Consider the following 19,993-nt stretch of genomic DNA (forward strand, 5'->3'; position numbering starts at 1 on the left):
ATCAGTTGAGAAATAAACAAATCCCCAAAATTCTGTGGTGCTTTTATATGGTCATATCTGTGCTAAGAAGCAGCCATAGTTTTTCAGCATTGAAATAGTTCGATCTGAAATTTGGCACTAAATTTAAACTGGAAGGAAAGGAACTCATATTTATAGAGTGTCTATCCACCAAACAGGCCAGGCACTTCCCCATCTCCTCATTTCATTCTCAAACATCAAGGTAGAGCTTGTCTATTCCATTTGATACATGAGGAAATGAAGGTCCCAGAGAATATGACTGCCACAGTTGCAGTTCCAGGCACTGAAACTTAATCAAGACAGGACCCAAACTGGCAGAGCAGACATTTGGAAATCGTTCCCTCTGCTCCTGAATCCTGCATACTCTCCCCACAACCAGAATTTGACAGGCCTTCAATGGAACATTAAGGCACCGAGTTCTCTTGGCTTTGCCTCCATCACTGACTGGGATGCCTTTGTATTAGTAAGTGACCCTGCCTTCCACTAAGGTGCTCAAGCCAAAACCCAGAGTCACACTTGTTCTTCCCTTTTCCTGTCTCTTCCACAATCTAAACATAATCCCTTTCTGCTCTTCCTCCAGGATATTTTTTGATTCAGCCCATTTCTCATCTAGTGCCATCATCCTTATCTCATCTCTCATCTGGATTATTAGCCCCTGCTTCTACTTCTCCCCTTTCCACAGAGCATTCAGAAAAATCTTTACAAAATGTGAGTGATGCACCTGCATGAGGTACCCCCACCCCCAACACCACAGTGGCTTTCCATTGCACTCAGGACCAAACCTGCCCTCCTTACCTTGCCTTACAAAGCAGCACATGAAGGAGCCCTGCTTCCCTCCTGACTTCCACCTCTCACCCTCTTTCCCTTGCTTGCTCTGCTGCAATCATACTAGCTCCTTTCTGTCTTATAAACAGGCCAAACACATTCCCTCCTGGCATGACTGCCCTTTTCTTGTTCATGTCTCCTTTCAAATGTCATTTCTACAGAAATGCCTTCATGGACCAGCCTGTCTAAATTAATTGTTCCCCACCCTTTCCCAGTCACTCCTTGTTTCATCAAACTGTTTTATCCCCTTCATAACACGTATCCCTATCTGGAATGATCTTGTTCATTATTTATTTATTTCCTCATTATCTTCCTTCCCCTTTCAGATCGGCAGCTCTAGAAGAGCAGGAGCTTCCTCCCTCTGGTTCATGACTGTGCCCTGGGACCTGGGCCAGTACTTGGCACGTAGTGGGCATCCAGCACATGTTGGTGGAATGAATGAATATTAGGCTGACCATGTTAGAAATCCAGGGAGTCAGGGCTCAGGCCTGTGCCCTTGCATTCATTAGGAACCACTGTCGGTTGGGGGCACTTAGTCACTGTCTCTTCCAGCACATTCTCCTTAAACCCTCTATCACGGAGATTTATCTCTGAGTTGAATCAAATGTAATTTATATTGCAGCCTTCTCAGTAAATAATTGATTTGCCCTCTCTGTTGTCTTCATCACAAATACCTCTTTGTACTCTAAAGAAATAATTTAATCAGTCAATAGTATAACACAGCACTCTTGTTTAGAAGGCAGATGGAAGATAAAACATAAGTCTTGTTCACACCAGAATATACCAAGACCAAAATAATCTCCCTTACAAGAAATACTCTGCAAACAAGTTGCTGGCAGAGATACCCAATTAAATCCCTTAGTTTTTTTCTAATGGAGGTGACCCCGTGGAAGTTGTAGCTGCTACAGAAGAAAGTTTGTGGCCAATTGCAGGTTGCATGTGCAAATAGAAACTCTTGTTCATTTGCGGTTTAATTAACCTCTGTCTAGGTCCAGGAGCAAGCCTTCAAATGCCTAGTGTGAACGCGCATTGGGTGAGAACTCTAAGTTAGGGGTTCTGCACTGCCTATGACCTCAGACTCACTGAGTACATCCAATTCTCCTGCTTCTTCCTTCTTTGCAATTGGTCCCTCAGGCTTCCATGGGCAATGTGTCCATAGCTTACGGGGATTCTTTTGTAATCCAAATTATACAAACACTCTTCCTTTGCCCTTCTGTGCTTCTCCCAAAGCAAGACAACCAGAGAGGTAAATTTTGCATTTGTTTTCACACATTTGTCTATTTTGAGCCCACACTTTTCTGGAGCAGAAGAAGGGAGGGGAAGATGATGAAGCAACAACTCTGATAAGCGTGAAAGGCTCCCAGGAGGCATTCTCACAGGGAAAATGCATCTTTTCATTGCCTTTAGGAAGAATCCTCAATATTGTTTTCTTTATTCTGTTTTCATTGGAAACATCTTAACTGTCCAATTATAGGGAACTGCTTAAATAGTGATACATGATAGGATAGGCTATTGCACAGCCAATAGGAATCATTTCACAAAAATATCAATATGGGAAAACATATATAATTTACACTGCCAGATGAAAAAAGCAAGACACAGATTTACAGTATGAACATTTTTTTTTTGAAGAATGGGTGTTTGCATGTGTATGCTCTTAGGGAAAAGCTTGGAAGAGCATACACTCAAATGCAACCATAAATGTACCTGGGTGGTGTTATGAATGGCTTTCCCCTCCTTCTTCTCTTCTGCACTTTCCAAATGTTAAGTCTTGAGCATGTTTGCCTTTGTAATTAGAAAGTTAAAAAAATAAAAAGCACTTGTTTAAAAGAAGTGAAATACAAAAAGTTTAAAAATACGTTTGTTATTTTTTATTTGGAAAAAAAGGTCATATTCACTCCTCATCAGCTTCTAGGACTTTGTCGGTGCCTGGTGTCTGTTATTATGTGCGTTAGCCAAAGGGAAGCAAGTTGTGAACTTTAGAAAGGCAAATTTCACTGCACTTCTTTGTTCCGGTGGTAGCGAGGCTGCCTTTGGATGGGTGATCACCCTGCTTTGTCTTACAGCCCAGCTGCCCAGGATGGCTGGCAAACGCGACAGTTTTGCTGGGGGACTTTGAGTTGCCTTGGGCAGGAAAGTTGTAGCTCTGGATGTTCTCTTTTGATTAGGCTTAGCCTCCTGGAATCTGATCAATATTAGTTTACATTATCTGAGCACTCGGTCTACCTCTGAGCACCACTGCCATCATTTTTGGATTATTGCACGAACTTTCTGGCTTGTCTCTCCATATCAAGACTCTTTCAGACTCTCCCTCAAATGCATTGATTTTGTACTGTCTTCGATGGAGTTCCTAGGAAACTAGTGACTGAGACAAAGATATGCTGTAGGAGGCTACAGCAAATTCCCAATAGGGGAATGTCCTCTGAATCAGCACCGCTGGAGGAGTGAAGATGGTAGGATCTGGCAGAGGGAAGAGTTGAACTGTGATACAGTTGCAGCAAAGGCCTCAGCTGCTCCCACTATCCCATGGGAGTTGTCCTTCAGGATTGTCTCAAAGTGAGACATGGGGCCTAGGTGTTTATACCCAGCCCCATCTAATCTACCAGTTATTGATTGGATGCAGCTACTAGGAGGAGGGATATGATTGCAGGCAGTTCCGACGATCATCCTGCAAGGTAAGCATTATTTCCTCAATTGCAGTGAGATGAATGAGTTGTTCTTGACCAGCAAGCTCCTGAATGGCAACACCAGATGAAAACTGAGGTTTCTCCTGGTATCTGTCCTTTCTCATTCATTACCCTGGTCCTCTTCACCTTTGACTGTAGATCCAGCTTTCCTGCTGTATTTCATGTGCATCATTCAGCCTTGCCTTCATCCATGCAGCACCACAACCAAAATAGGACCCTTTGGTTACAAATGACAGAAACACAAATAAATGTCATGACTGTGGATTCAGATCCAGCCTTTCCCTGTCTCATGCAGTCCTATTTCTTACTCAGTCTCAAGCTTCAGATTCTCTTCCTTTCAGCCTTCTTTTCTTTGCATGCATTTCTTTTTTAGCACACCTGCCCCTGCCTTTGCTATCTCTGTCAACTTGGGCCAGTCTTTAACTCCTGGAGTCTCAATTTCACCAACTATAAGAAGGGATTAATAATGCATGTCATGCCAGGTGGCTGTGAGGAACAAAAGGACAATGAAAAAGAACTGACATATTCTTTAAAGCCTATTTCGTGCCTTGCAGAGTGGCATCAACATAAAATAAACTATTACATACCGAGTGTAATACTTTACTCTTAATGGCAACACATACTAGTTTTTCTCCTGCTTTGCTTCTTGGCCACCAGGAAAAAGACACAAGCCCACTGATAAGAAAACCTAAGAACCAAAAGTTGTCACGCCATCCTTAGGCTATCAGTAAGCAGCAAGTGTGTAAAAATAAAGCTGCAGATTTGAAGTCAGACTAGTCATTCCTTGATTTGCCCAGATGAGCAGGACAGGCTACGCTCCTCAAGCCTTCGTGGGAGGACATCAGAAAGACTCAGCAGCAGATGATTATAGCTGTCTTTACTGTCTTAAAACGAAGATATTTTTCCTTTTTTTTTTTTTTTTGGTCTTGCTGCTTCTACCTTGTATGTGAAGATATGATTGGCCATTTTTCTATGATTCCTGGCTTTCATTTGTCTGGAAAAAATGCTGGGAGTCATAGAACTGCTAAACCTGATGAATAGTACCTGAGACTTTTGGGCCCTGTGACTGAAATTTAAACTTGGTTTTCCAACATTCTAAGACACTATGCATATGTGTGTTGGGGCTGGCGGGCGGGGGGTTGGAAACTCTGGGTACAGAAACAGCATTTTCCCTTCTGATATATATTTATGTATTCAGCAAATATTAAGTACCCATTGTATACCAGTGACTGTTCTTGTTGTATGGGATACACAGAACACAGATTTAAGAAAATGTTAGCCCTCAAGAACTTACAGTCTGCCAAGGGGAGATTGTAGGGCCTGGCTTGTTCTTGCTTTAATTTTCCATTGCATGTGGGAACCACTACCAGGGATATAAGCATGCCCTTAACTGATTTGGCATGATCATCTCTTTAGTCTTTTCCTCAGAGAAACTAGAGAATGGTGCTTCAACACACACTGTTAGGAGATAGTCTACGGGTTTTTGGAGAGACAGGATGTGGCTGATGATCATATTCTGTTATTCAGAATTTATTAATAATGTCCTACAGTTTTAAAATATATTTTCCAAATACAATAAAAGACCCAGGAGGAAGAAAAAAAAAAACCTGAAATAAATACCAGTAGACCTTTGTCAGAGAAATGCAAAAAGGGCCAACTATCGGAGCAGAAGAATTGGGTTACGCATATGAGGCCCTACAAGCATCCTGTCTTATAATTCAGTGGTTCCTGATCTGGTTCTGCCTCAAAATCATTGGCCAAACTTTAAAGTTCAGATTCCTAGGCTCTCAGATGAGAATCTCTGCCTGGTACCGTAGCACTTCACTTTCTACAGAAACGTGAAAATGGATTCCAGATGCATTTTATGCAAAGCACTTTTCAGAAGTACCAGAGAACATTTTTAAAGAAAATGTGTGCATGAGTCATAGGTTGAATATTATTTTAGCTCTTTAATTAGTTTACCTTTTAGCAATAATGACAGCAACCATGTTCATAAAAACACATTTTAACAGCCCCCTAAGTGTGTTTTTCCTCTTGTTCTGCTCACTACCCAGCTCGTTAATTACATAAAATCAGCATTCTCTCCTACACAGCCAGCATACATAATTATTTGTCCATTGCAAATCAACACCTGGATAATTGCAAGATAGAATTCAAAGTAAAATAAGTTATCTGTCTGCTGGGCCCTGAAATTCCCCCACAATCTGTTCTTAAATTGGACAGCCTAACAGACAATAGGGCTCTTTCCGCAATGGACAGAATGATGTTTGACAGCCAAGGGGGAAAATAAAACAACCTTTTGAAATTTTCTTATCATCAAGATGGATAGCCTCTGATTCCGATAGATATGCAGAAGGAGGGAGAATCTCTCTTTTAATAATTTATAAGGTGATCTCCCTATTGCCTTCGGGAAGGAACATCCTGTTCTTAATTGCACCCTTATTCCCAAGCAACAACAACAAAACAATTCCCAAACAGCTGGGACCATTCCTTCTAACGTAGTACAACTTTGCTATCGTTAGCTTTGGGCCACCGATGCTTAATGTAAAATATATTATTTGGGGAAAAAGAAGGCAGTAAATATTTACTGAATGACTGCCATGTGCCAGGCAGTGTGCTAAGAGCATAACATATATTATTCCTATGGTTCTAGTAACTATTCTAGATAACCACACTGTTTTGCATATGAAGAGCCTAACACTCAGAAACTTTAACTTCCTTGTACACAGGAAGTAGCAGACCGTGATTTAAATGTGATGCCTTCTGACCTCAAAGGGTTAGGCAGCCATGCCCCTCTTAGCAGTGTGGCCTCACACCAATGACTTCATTTCCCTGTGCCTCCGTTTCCTCCTTCTCTGAATGTGTTGCAGTTCTTTCCTCCAAGGTTGTTGTGAAGTTTAAACAAACAATTTATGAGAATGGGACAGGCATGCTCATTTTTCAGGTAGCATTCATTCAGCTTTTCACATCTCCTTCCTAATTCTGGCCCCCCATTATGGATCCTATGTTTTTGTTTCCCCAGTATTAACATGTTGAAGCTCTAACTCCCAATGTAATAATATTTGCAGGCGTGGTCTTTGGGAGATAATTAGCTTTAGATGATGTCATGAAAGTTGAGTACTCATGATGGGATTAGTGGCTTTGTAAGAAGAGGAAAGGAGGCCAGGGCTTTCTCTCTCTCTCTCTCTCTCTCTCTCTCTCTCTCTCTCTCTCTCTCTCGCAGTGCATGCACAAAGAGATCTTGTGAGAACACAGTGAGACAGTGGCCATCTGCAAGCCAGGAAGGGGGCCCTCACCAAGAGCCAAATCTTCCAGCACTTGATCTTGGACTGCTCAGCCTCCAGAACTATGAGAAATAAATGTCTGTTGTTTAAGCCATGCAGTCTATGGTATTTTATTATAGTGGTCTGCGCTGATAAGATATCTCCTTAGATGTTTAAGTGTCTAATGCACAGAAGTTAATACTCAGCTTGGTATAAGAAATATGTTGGCGCTCACCCCTCCTAGATAGGGAAATATTGTAACTGTCAAAAGTTAAAAGAATTCACAGCCAAAATGACCACATTAGGGGAAAAAAATACTTATCTTGGCTGTGCTTATTATAATCTATGATGAGTGGGACAGATAGAGAACAATCTTGGGTGTGAAATAACTTTTATTTGGCCATTAACGGTCTTTAGAGTGCAGCCTGGAGTGGGAGGCCATTTATGACTCCAGTGGACTCTGTGGGCTCTGCTTCAGTGTCATAAAAAATGCTAATTGCCTTCCTCCTTCGGATCCTGACTCCTGACAGAGGCATTTGATTTTGCTGAAGCTTCTGCAAGGTGACTCCCATTCTGGGACCTCAACATTGGCAGTGCCTTCTGCTTCTTCTGCTTCGAGTACTTCCTGACAGAATCTTTGAGGTCTGTGGAAAATGGGGAATTTACTCTGTGCCCAGAAGAACTGGCTGGATTTAAATTCAGAGGAGAGCCATTCCCCTGGTTAGGAGATGATCAGGTTGTGATGAGGTTGAGAAATGCTCTTCTCTAATGGTATAAAGCAAAGCCAATATTAAAATGACTATGGTGTGACATTTACTTTATCCCATTAGGAATTTTATTCCTTGAGGACTAAATGAATCACACTCATGGACTGTATAAAACAAGATCTGTATGGGAGGGGTTTTTAATAACCCCTTAGATGCCTCCCCCAAGTGGTCCTGACTCCTGGAGTCCACTACCCACTTTAGCATAAATAAATTAATTAAATCATTTTCAGTTCCCACCCTTATAGAGCTAAAGTGTAGAGAAGACAGTTGGAGAAGAGGAACTAGCAAGGGCAAAAGGCATGGAGGTACCTAGCCCATAAGGCTGGAGTTAAGGGTGCTGGGGGCAAGAGGGCACAAATGAGGTAAGAGAATAAGAGGGAGGACAGCCTGTGGCAGCTGGGTGGAAGGAGATGACATTTTTCATTTTTGGTCAGATAGTGCATGATGAGATGACACTTGGGGTGGATCCTGTTGGAAGCAGTGTGAGGCACGGATTAGAGGGTGAAAGTGGAGGCACATCTACTGCGACTCCTGGAAGCCTCCAGACACTTTTAAGTGACATATTGCACCCCAGCCCTGCTACAAATTAAAGACAGCAGCCTACAGAGTTCCCCATGATCCATTATGAAATTCAAAGTGGGTGATTCTTAGGGCATCCAAATTGGAATGGAAGTCAAATTATCATTGTTTGCAGATGATATGATCTTATGTGTGGAAAAACCTAACAACTCCACAAAAAAACTATTAGAACTGATAAACAAGTTCAGTAAAGTTGCAGAATACAAAATCAACATGCAAAAATCAGTAGCATTTATATATGCCACTAGTGAACAATCTGAAAAAGAAATAAGGTAATCTAATAAAATGAAATACCTAGGAATTAACCCAAAAAAATGAAAGCTCTCTATAATGAAAACTATAAAACACTGATGAAAGAAATTTAAGAGGACACTAAAAATGGAAAAATATTCCATGTTCATGGATTGAAAGAATCAATATTGTTAAAATGTCCATGCTATCCAAAACAGCCTCCAGATTCAATACAATCCCTATCAAAATACCAATAACATTCCTCACAGAAATATAAAAAAATAAAATCCTAAAATGTATATGGAACCACAAAAAATCCAGAATATCTAAAGCTATCCTAAGCAGAAAAAAAAAAAGGCCTGGAAGAATCACATTACCTAACTTCAAATCATACTACAGAGCTATAGTAACCAAAACAGCATAGCACTGGCATAAAAATAGACACATAGACCAATGGAACAGAATAGAGAACCCGGAAACAAATCAGCAGACCTACAGTGAACTCATTTTCAACAAAGGTGCCAAGAATATACACTTGGGAAAAGACAGTCTCTCTAATAAATGGTGCTGGGAAAACTGGATATCCATATGCAGAGGAATGAAACTAGACCCCTTTTCTTGCCATATATACAGATCAAATCAAAATGGGTAAAGACTTAAATATAAGACCTCAATTGATGAAACTTCTACAAGAAAAACATTGGGAAAAATCTCCAGGAAATGGGTCTGGGCAAAGATTTCTTGGGCAATACAGCACAAGCACAGGCAATGAAAGCAAAAATGGACAAATGGGATCACATCAAGCTAAAAAGCTTCTGCACAGCAAAGGAAACAATCAACAAAGTGAAGACACAAACCACAGAATGAGAGAAGATATTTGCAAACTACTCACCTGACAAGAGATTAAATACAAGTATGAAGAGCTCAAACAGCTCTGTAGGAAAAAATCTAATAAGCTGATCAAAAATTGGACAAAGATTTGAGTAGACATTTCTCAAAAAAAGACATTAAAATGGCAAACGGGCATATGAAAAGGTGCTCAATGTCATTGATCATCAGAGAAATGAAAATCAAAACTACAATGAACTATCAACTCACCCCAGTTAAAATAGCTTATATCCAAAAGACAGGCAATAAGAAATGCTGACAAAGATGTGGACAAAAGGAAGCCCTTGTACACTGTTGGTAAGAATGTAAATTAGGGGCCGGGCGCGGTGGCTCAAGCCTGTAATCCCAGCACTTTGGGAGGCCGAGACGGGCGGATCACGAGGTCAGGAGATCAAGACCATCCTGGCTAACCCGGTGAAACCCCGTCTCTACTAAAAAATACAAAAATCTAGCCGGGCGAGGTGGCGGGCGCCTGTAGTCCCAGCTACTCGGGAGTCTCGAGGCAGGAGAATGGCGTGAACCCGGGAGGCGGAGCTTGCAGTGAGCTGAGATCCGGCCACTGCACTCCAGCCTGGGCGGCAGAGCGAGACTCCGCCTCAAAAAAAAAAAAAAAAAAAAAAAAAAAAAAAGAATGTAAATTAGTCCAACCACTGTGGAGGACAGTTTGGAGGTTCCTCAAAAAGCTAAAAATAGAGCTACCATATGATCCAGCAATCCCGCTGCTGGGTATATACCCAAAAGAAAGGAAATCAGTATATCAAAGAGATATCTGCACTCTCATATTTGTTGCAGCACTGTTCACAATAACTAATATTTGTAAGCAACCTTATTTGTTGTCCATCAACACATGAATGGATAAAGAAAATGTTACATTTACATAATGGAGTACTATTCCGTCATAAAAAAGGATAAGACTCTTGTCATTTGCAACAACATGAATGGAACTGGAGATCATTAGGTTAAGTGAAATAAACCAGGCACAGAAAGACAAACATTGCATGTTCTCACTTATTTGTGGGATCTAAAAATCAAAACAACAATTGAATTCATAGAGCTGGAGAGTAGAAGGATGGTTACTAGAGGCTGGGAAGGGTAATGAGGGGCTGCAGTGGGGATGGTTAATACTACAAAAAATAGAATAAGATCTACTATTTGATAGCACAACAAAGTGACTATAGTCAATAATAATGTAATCATACATTTTAAAATAACTGAAAGAGCATAATTGGATTGTTTGTAACACAAAGGATAAATGCTGGAAAGGATAGATACACCATTCTCCATGATGTGATTAGTATGCATTGCATGCTTGTATCAAAACATGTCGTGTACCCATACATACATACACCTACTATGTACCCACAAAAATTTAAAGAAAAAGAACAAAATGGATGATTCTTAGAAACCCAAATGTCTGATTATGATTGGTAGTTTGCTGTGACTCCCTGAGGATTTTTCAAGTTGTTATTTCTCATTCAGAGAGATGTGCAAAAAATCTTTGTGAGATGCAGGTCCTCCTCAGGTTATGCAAGATAATCTGCTGGCACATTAGAAAAATATAAGATGTCTGTTTATGTTTGATTTTAATCCAAAAAGTTCTAAGAAAAAGTAAGCTTTAATAATAATATACGGGCCTGGGTGTGGTGGCTCATGCCTGTCATCCCAGCAGTCAGGGAGGCCGAGGCAGGCTGATCACTTGAAGCCAAGAGTTCAAGACCAGCTGGCCAACATGGTGAAACACCGTGTCCACTAAAAATACAAAAATTAGCCAGGTGTGGTGGCGCACACCTGTAATCCCAGTGATTCGGGAGACTGAGGCATGAGAATCGCTCGAACCCGGGAAGCAGAGATTGCAGTGAGCTAAGATCACACCACTACATGTCAGTCTGGGTGACAGAGCGAGACTCTGTCTCAAAATAAGAATAATATATAGATTATCAGTAGTGCATGTATGTAATTTTTACAGAAATATATCTATCTTAGAGTTGTGGGCTCAAAAATGTTTTACTCATAGTGGTATGTGATTATAAAACTGGAGACCTACATTCTGTGGATTTATGAAGACTTGGGTTCAAATCCTAGCTTTAGCACTTACCAACTCAGTTCTGTTCCTAGATTTAACATATGTAGACAATCACCACATAATATTGCTATAACAATAAACTGATATATCCAATGTACATCATACAGTTATAAATATTAGTTATAAATACATTAGTTATAAATATATTAACTAGTCATAAATATCATTGTATACAATTATCACTCAGAGACTTTCAAAACGATCTTTTCCCTATGAACATTCATTGAGCGCCTGGGGAGATTGAACCTCAAGGGCAAGTGACATCACATAGATGAAGGTACAGTAACAGAGACTACATCTGAATCCAGGCCTCTTTCCTTCCTTCTTTCCGGCCAGTTACTGCTTTTCTTTCAAGGGGCTTGGTTTCCAGGCAACTCTATGATGCTGTGTAACCCCCATATCTCCCTCCTTTGGAATTCGAATCAGTGCTATATTGAAAATTCAATTACTTGAAGAGCCTTGGATTGAGATCCCAGATAAAGCATTCCCTCTTAGTTGTTGGCAATTAGTTTGTTTATGAAACCAAGTGAAGCAGGTGTATCAGAGCAGAAATCTTCAAACGTTCAGTGCAGGATTGCTTTCCTCTGAGCCAAGTAGGAAAGTGTTAAGGAGGTGGTGCACCCTCTCCTACTGCACTGGCACTCCTGACCTGCCAGAGGCACACTCACCCAGACAGCCACAAAGGATACCGAGTAGTATTTCTCACACTTAAGGAGATCCCTTCTAAACATTGAAAAAGATGCCCGGCGCGGTGGCTTACGCCTGTAATGCCAGCGCTTTGGGAGGCCGAGGTAGGCGGATCACTTGAGGTCAGGAGTTCGAGACCAGCCTGGCCAACATGGTGAAACCTCATCTCTACCAAAAATCCAAAAATTAGCCAGGCATGGTGGCGAGCACCTATAACCCCAGCTACTTGGGAGGCTGAGGCAGGAGAATCGCTTGAACCTAGGAGGTGGAGGTTGCAGTGAGCAGAGATCACGCTACTGCACTCCAGCCTGGGTGACAGAGCGAGACTCAAAAATAAATAAATAAATAAATAAATAAATAAATAAATAAATAAATAATAAACATTAGAAAAGAAATTTTCAGGTTTTTAAGAAACCAGAGTTGAAGTCTATGAAAGTATCTTTGAAATATATTATTACTAATACCTTTTTTTTCTTCACAACTGGTAAAATATTTAAAAGATTATTATCTATTTGAAAACCCCAAATTGAAACTTTGGAAAGTTTTATTCTGAGGACCCCAGTCTAAGAAATATCATCTTACAAGGGATTCTCTACATAAGCAAATTGCTGTTCTCTAGTGATCTTTGAGGATTACTTATATCTGAATCAACTCCATCTGCTTGGTCCCTCCCACTGGGGCAGAATCTCACTGGAAGGGATTTAGGAATCTCTTGTTGCTGTTGTGGTTTTTACAGGGGATTCTTCATTACACTTAACTTAGAAAATTACAGCAAAACTCCATTGACTTCCCACTAGGATGTAAGTTCCCTGAGTACAGGGATATTTATATGTTTTGTTCCCTGCAGTATCTGGAGGACCTTAGAACACGTATACAGTAACCACTCAATAAATATCAAATAAAGGAATGAATGAATCAGTTAATTGCAGCCTTATACTTCCCTACATGTTGCTATAATGTTCTTTTTAATCTAATCATCACAACAAGCGTGGATCATTAATAGCTCCTGTAGTCTAAAGAACAATGTTCAAAGGCTTTTTAACTTGGCTTCTAAGATGCTTCATGATTTGGCTGCCCTTTGAGTGCATCACTCTAGCCATGCCCTCTAGTCCTGTGCTCTGCAAGCACAATTCATTGGCCCCAGCTCACCCCAGACCCATCTAATCAAAATCTGCGAGGTGGCGGGGTTTTTTTTTTCTTTTGAGACACAGTTTTCTTATGTTGCCCAGGCTGGTTTCAAACTACTGGGCTTAAACAATCCTCCCTCCTTGGCCTCTCAAAGTACTGGGATTGCAGGTGCACTCCACCACTCTGGGCTCTGGGGTGGTATTTTAAAAAAAATCCCAAGGTGATTCCAGAAGGTAATTAGGATCGCTAAACAGTCTAAGCAAACTACTAACTGTTCTCCAAATATCCTTGTACTTTTTGTTTATCTGGAAATCTTCTCACCTTCTTCCCTACCTCTTGAACCCCTGCTTTTTCACAAGGACTTACTCAAATGCCATCTCTCCTCTGTAGCTCTTCTTAATCATCTCCCTACCAAATATAGTTTCTCCACCCCTTAGGAAAACGCATTGCTTCACAGAATATGACCAGAGCTGTGAGTGTCATATAGTGCTAAGGGGTGGAGAAATTATATATGATGCCTTTTGAAATGTGGCTTCCTCTGGGCAGGAGAGAGGACACTTTTTGCTCACCCATGTACCACTGGAAGCTAGCAAAGTGCCTAGCATGAAGAACACTAAGGCAGGACAGTATACAAATGACGATCATATAATTAGGGTAACCACACAGTCTGTTAACCAAACTGGAATACTTTTGAGAGTAATGAGGGATGCTGGTAACAACAGTGTCAGTACAAAAGTTTCTGGGACTGTGGCAGACAAACTGAAAGTATGATCACCCAAATAACAATGACCAACGTTGATTAAGCTCTTACTGTTTGCCAGTCACTCACTGTCTTGTGCGTTATTTGTCATTTCTTTAATACTGGGAGAACCCGTTAGTATCTATACTGAACTGATAAGGACACTGTGGCAGACATGTAAAGGAACTTACCAACGATTATACAACTAAGGAGGTAGATGGGAGAGCTGGGACTTGAACTCAGGTCCTCTGAATCCAGAGCTCATGTTCTAGACCATTAAGGCCTATTGCCTCTCAGTGGGAGAACTCAAGCCTTGGAGTAGGACAGGATGAGATTCTGTTCCAAGCTCAACTTGAAGTAACTTTAGTTACCTCTTGGGCTCCAGTTTCTTCATCCATAAAATAATAACGATGGTGGTTTTCAGTAACCTTGGAAGATTAAATGATACAAGGCATGAGAAGGGCATGTGTACTTGTGAACTACTTGTCTTTAAGAGTAAGACATCTGCCAGTTTATCCATAAGACATCAACTCAAGTAGCTGTGACACAAATAAAAGAGGCTAAATTCTGTAACAGAACACAGAGGTAGGTCACAGGAAGCCCCATAGTCTAATGGTTAAGACCATGAAATTTTACATAAGACCTAGGTTCAAACAGAGGCTCTGGGATTTGAATAGATATTTCTCCAAAGAAGATATGCAAATGAACAATATACACATGAAAAGATGCTCAACATCATTACTCCTCAGGGAAATGCAAATCAAAGTTGCAGTGAAATATCACTTAACACCTACTAGGGTGGTTAAAGTAAAAGAAACAGACAATAACAGATGTTGAGAAGAACATCTGGTAAAGAAACTGGAACTTTATATTTTGCTAGGAGGGTTGTAAAATGATGCAGACACTTTGGAAAAACAATTTGACAGTTCTCCAAAAAGTTAAACATAGAGTTACCATATGATGCAACAATTCCTTTCTTAGGAATAATTTTAAGAGAATTGAATACAGACAGCCACACAAAAACTTGTACACAAATGTTCATAGAAGCCTTATTCATAATAGCTAAAGAATGGAAACAACCAAGAGGTCTGTGAGCTAATGTGGTATAACCACACAATTGAATAATATTCAGCAAAAAAAGCATTACTGATACATGCTATAACATGGATGAATCTTGAGAACATGCTGCTAAGTAAAAGAAGTCAAACCCAAAAAATTGTACATTATAAGATAACAACTATATAAAATGTCTAGAATAGGCAAATATATAAAGACAGGAAGAGACTAGTGGTTGCTTAGCACCAGAGGGAATGGGAAGATAGGGAGTGACAGCTAATAGGTATGGGGCTTCTTTTTGGGATGACAAAAATGTTCTAAAATTAGATAGTGGTGATGGTTATACAATTCTGTGACTAAACTAAAACCACTGGATTGTATACTTTGAAATGGTGAATTGTACGGTATGTAAGTTATATCTCAATATAACTGTTATTTAAACATTCAAGTTATGCTGTGGACTTTGGGTGTTTGTGTTGTCTTCTGTAAAAGAGGACGCATTATGGAGCCTAACTCAAGAGCAAATGAGAAGATTAAATAAGAAATTGCACATGAAACCCTTGGCACAGTAACTGTACTAAAAACTCAATAATAGTGACCATATGGGTGATTTTCCTTAACGTGTGGTCTTTCTCTTGTCCAGCTTGAAACAGAGAGTCAGTGGTGTTTTCAGCAACATAGGCTGGGATTCATGGTGACCTAAAATGCATGAAGATTGATCCTATTCCTAACACCTTCATATTGTATGTGCCTCAGATAGAATTAAAGCCTTATGGCTCTGATATCTGTTATTTATTTCTTAACTAATATAACTGAGACCTTGCTCAAGATGTGCTCATGAAAAATTACCCTTTTAATGGTGAAGCATTTAATGAGAAACTGGATTATCTACTGCCTAAGTGCGCTTCATACAAATTAGCTTGGCCCTAGGTCCTAATCTAAATTGGGCTCCGTACTTTCCTCTAAATGGCCTAATATGTTCTTATTGATCTCTGCCCTTGTTCACCTGCTATGGTTCTGCCGTCTCTTATGAATCTTCTTTCTCGGCAGGGTTCTGTGCCCTGACAAATGTTTCTTAAGGCTGTCTTTGTGTCTGACTCATAGACATTTTCTTAGAGATGACTGATGACTGGAATCTGTTCCATTTTCAAGCTGTCTCTCCATCCTTCCGTGGAGTTTTAATGCTGCCAATGTATTGACTACCATCAGATTTGGGCCAGGTGAGTTTGGGTACAAGATAAAGATGGGGCTTTACAAGAAAGTTGAGTAGAAAAGAAGCAATTGATCACAGTGGTTAGGCAAACAGACTTGAAAACACAGAACACAAGCAAACCACGGACATGGGCTTTCACACGAGACAAATCTAGGTTCCGGTTCTACTCAGTAAGTTTGGACAAGTTACATGGCCTCTAACACTTTCAATGTAGAGCCTCATCTATGAAACCTGAATGATTGTACCTACCTCTACAATTACTTTCTGGACTTAACAAGTTGATGCATATAATATGCTTTGTGATGAATGCTACTTGGCATTGGTTTTTTGTTTTTTTTTTTTTTTTTTGAGACAGAGTCTCCCTCTGTCGCCCAGGCTGGAGTGCAGTGGCCGGATCTCAGCTCACTGCAAGCTCCGCCTCCCGGGTTTACGCCATTCTCCTGCCTCAGCCTCCCGAGTAGCTGGGACTACAGGCGCCCGCCACCTCGCCCGGCTAGTTTTTTTGTATTTTTTAGTAGAGACGTGGTTTCACCGGGTTAGCCAGGATGGTCTCGATCTCCTGACCTCATGATCCGCCCGTCTCGGCCTCCCAAAGTGCTGGGATTACAGGCTTGAGCCACCGCGCCCGGCCGGCATTGTTATTACAGTTAAAGTTTGGGGAAGTCTCAGTGGTGAAAGAGATGTTATTATGCACTGAAATAGTATCATATGTTGAAGAAGAGAGATGCTTAGCTATGATATAAGGTGTATTATGGCAAATGTCCCATTGTTCTTAGCTCTAGTCTCTACAGAATGCTGAGGCTTAGTTATTATACTGATTATAGTTGCTGACTAATCATCCATGTGTTATATTTGCTTTATGGAATATTACTCGAAGGCTTTAATATACAAGGAGTCAGCAGGGGTGTCGTGGGAAAAAAAGAAAAAAATCTGGGAGTCAGGACCATAGGTCCAGGCCTGACTGGACGGACATTCCTTCTCTCTGCCTCCCACCCTCCCAGGATTGTGTCTTCTTCTTGCTTCTTTTACTGGGTTTATAATAGTGGTGATACTCACGCTTATAATCCTAGCACTTTGGGAGGCCAAGATGGTGGATTGCTTGAGTCTAGAAGTCCGAGACTGGGCAACATGGCAAAACCCCGTCTCTACAAAAAAATAGCCAAGTATGACAGCACGTGCCTGTTGTCCCGGCTACTTGGGAGGCTGAAGTAGGAGAGTTGCCTGAGCCTGGGAGGTGGTGGCTGCTGTGAGCTGTGATCGCACCATTGTACTCCAGCCTGGGTGATGAAGTGAGACGCTGTTTCCAAAAAAAAAAAATAGTGGTGACAGCTACCATTTGTAGAAAACTTACCATGTAAATACATACTTCACACATACTATCTCATTGAAGTTACTGTTCATGTTAATGCTGTAAGGTAGATACTTTATTGTCATCCAACACTTTTTTTTGTTTGTTTTTTGAAATGGAGTCTGGCTCTCTTGCCCAGGCTGGAGTGCAGTGGTTGCCCAGGCTGGAGCCAGCAATCTTGGCTCACTGCAAGCTCTGCCTCCCGGGTTCACACCATTCTCCTGCCTCAGCCTCCAGAGTAGCTGGGACTACAGGCGCCCACCACCATGCCCGGCTAAGTTTTGTATTTTTAGTAGAGACGGGGTTTCACCATGTTAGCCAGGATGGTCTTTATCTCCTGACCTCATGATCCGCCCGCCTCGGCCTCCCAAAGTGCTGGGATTACAGGCGTGAGCCACCGAGCCCGGCCCGTCCAACACTTTTAAAAAGGGAGGCTCAGACAGTTTAGTTGACTTATGAGAGGGACCCATGATTGGAAATGAGGATGTCTGATTCTAAAGCTTGAACATTCTTACACACCTAGCATAATGCAAATACATTTGTATTTGCAGCCACCAAAAACTTAAGCTTCTAAGGGCACAGACGTTGTCTCATTCATCTGTTGCCAGTGAATAGTAGCACTGATACAGAGGAGATGCTCGGTAAGGGATGAATGTATAAATGAATGAAATGAAAGTTGTATTTTGTCATTAGAAATGTACTATATGATGGTTAGTGATTGATGTTGTGCTTTTCCATTTTAAGCATATCTCCTGATAATTCTCAACCCCACAAGATAGAAAGGCCTTAGTTTGCACATCTATAGATAGAGGGAAAAAGGCTGAATTATCTCTAATGTCCTCAGCTCTGTGTTTCTGACAGAATGAGGTAAGCATGATGAAGGAGAAATCAAGAATTGAAGTTAATGATGTTATAGGAGATGAATAGCAGACAGATAGGACACTCCGGGTTTTAAGAACCAACTGTACAGTGTCCAGACCTCTGACTAGTCAAAGTATGATGAGGTTAGTGATGGGTTTGAGTTCCTATGTATTCATCTTATTTGGGACTATGTTTACTTGGGCAAACTACTTAAACTCTGTGATCTTCAACTTCATCATCTGGAAAATGGAACTGGTTTGCTTGTGAAGAGTGGGGATAAAGTTTATAGAACATCTGGCATGGAGCGCTTCCTCAGTTCAGAGTTAACTTTATTGTCCTTACTTCATGTAGATATGCTTGAGCTCCTGGTTGATGTGTCTTAGCAAAATATTATCTTAATAATTATTGAGAGAGCCTGTTGGAAGGGGCAGACACACAATAGCACGTAGCATGGAAGCCTATTTCCCTGCACACATGACTTACCAGAAGAGATGGCATAAAACCACTTTTTGATAATTGTCCTCAGGTCATTACTCTGGAGTTTCACTGTAAAACAGCTTGTGGAATTGGGTGGGAAGAGGGTCTTGGACCCTGGCCAAGCTATTATTGAATGCTGGCAATGCCAGAGACTCGGTGCTAATATTATTCTAACAACAATTTCAGACATGAACTCTTAGTGGGTGAATATTATCATTTGTTAAATATCTCTTGTTTATCAAACCCTGAATTACATGCTTCACACGTGTTATCTGATTTATTTATCATAATACCCTGTTGGGGTGGTTATTTTTAACTTATTTTTCCCTACCTGAGAAAACTGAGTCTCAGAAAGGAGAGGTAATTTGTCTCAGGACTTAAATGGATGGAGTCAGAATGTGCATCTAGGGATACTACTATTCTTTTCTCCTGGGTCCAGTGATTTGACTTTCCGGGAATGTAGATGAAACCAAACAGCGGATCTTGGAATTGTGGATACTCAAAGCCACTGGGGTCTGCACAACTACATATTTGAATCTGCTTTTTCTCTTTTTAGGTCAGGATCGCAGTGAAGCCACTTTGATAAAGAGGTTTAAAGGTGAAGGGGTCCGGTACAAAGCCAAATTGATCGGGATTGATGAAGTTTCCGCAGCTCGGGGAGACAAGTTATGTCAGGATTCCATGATGAAACTGAAGGTGCTATGCAAATGTTTTCTTTTAAATACTTTGTGTTTAATGTGAATGAGGAAAAGAAATGATTACCATCATAATCGTAAATAACTTTATTCATTTATTGGTAAATTACTTGGCTCACTGTTGAATCACCATATTTTTTCACTGGAAAGAGATTTCAATCATTCAGCAAATGTTTATTGAGCACCTACTATGTGGAAATATTTTGGTAGGCCCAGTTTTACAATTTTTGAGTGTATCACATTGTATTCCATTTTATTTTCATTTTGCAACTCCTGAAAAAATAAAATTACAAAATTATCACATTTTTTATCCCCCACATTTTATGAATTTTGCCACCTTTTTATTTTTGAATAAATAATATGTATTTTTGCCATATGGTAAGAGATGTTAAGATAAAAGTTGATTTTATTCGTTCTTATCATCTCTACTAATGTACCCCAAACACTT

At 40.6% G+C, this 19,993-nt stretch overlaps 1 protein-coding gene across 18 annotated transcripts in view; it reads left to right on the forward strand.

Annotated features, from left to right (window-relative positions):
* DAB1 (DAB adaptor protein 1) overlaps positions 1-19,993 on the forward strand; it is a 434,090-nt gene that overhangs the window by 259,901 nt on the left and 154,196 nt on the right. For all 18 annotated transcript variants that reach the window (XM_007978568.3, XM_038003849.2, XM_073007255.1 and 15 more), the window contains one exon: positions 19,407-19,546. In XM_007978568.3, coding sequence (XP_007976759.1) covers positions 19,407-19,546 — 140 coding nt within the window. The remainder of the gene's footprint in view (positions 1-19,406; positions 19,547-19,993) is intronic.

The sequence above is a fragment of the Chlorocebus sabaeus genome, chromosome 20 (genome assembly GCF_047675955.1).
Source record: "Chlorocebus sabaeus isolate Y175 chromosome 20, mChlSab1.0.hap1, whole genome shotgun sequence".
NCBI classification, from domain to species: Eukaryota; Metazoa; Chordata; class Mammalia; order Primates; family Cercopithecidae; genus Chlorocebus; species Chlorocebus sabaeus.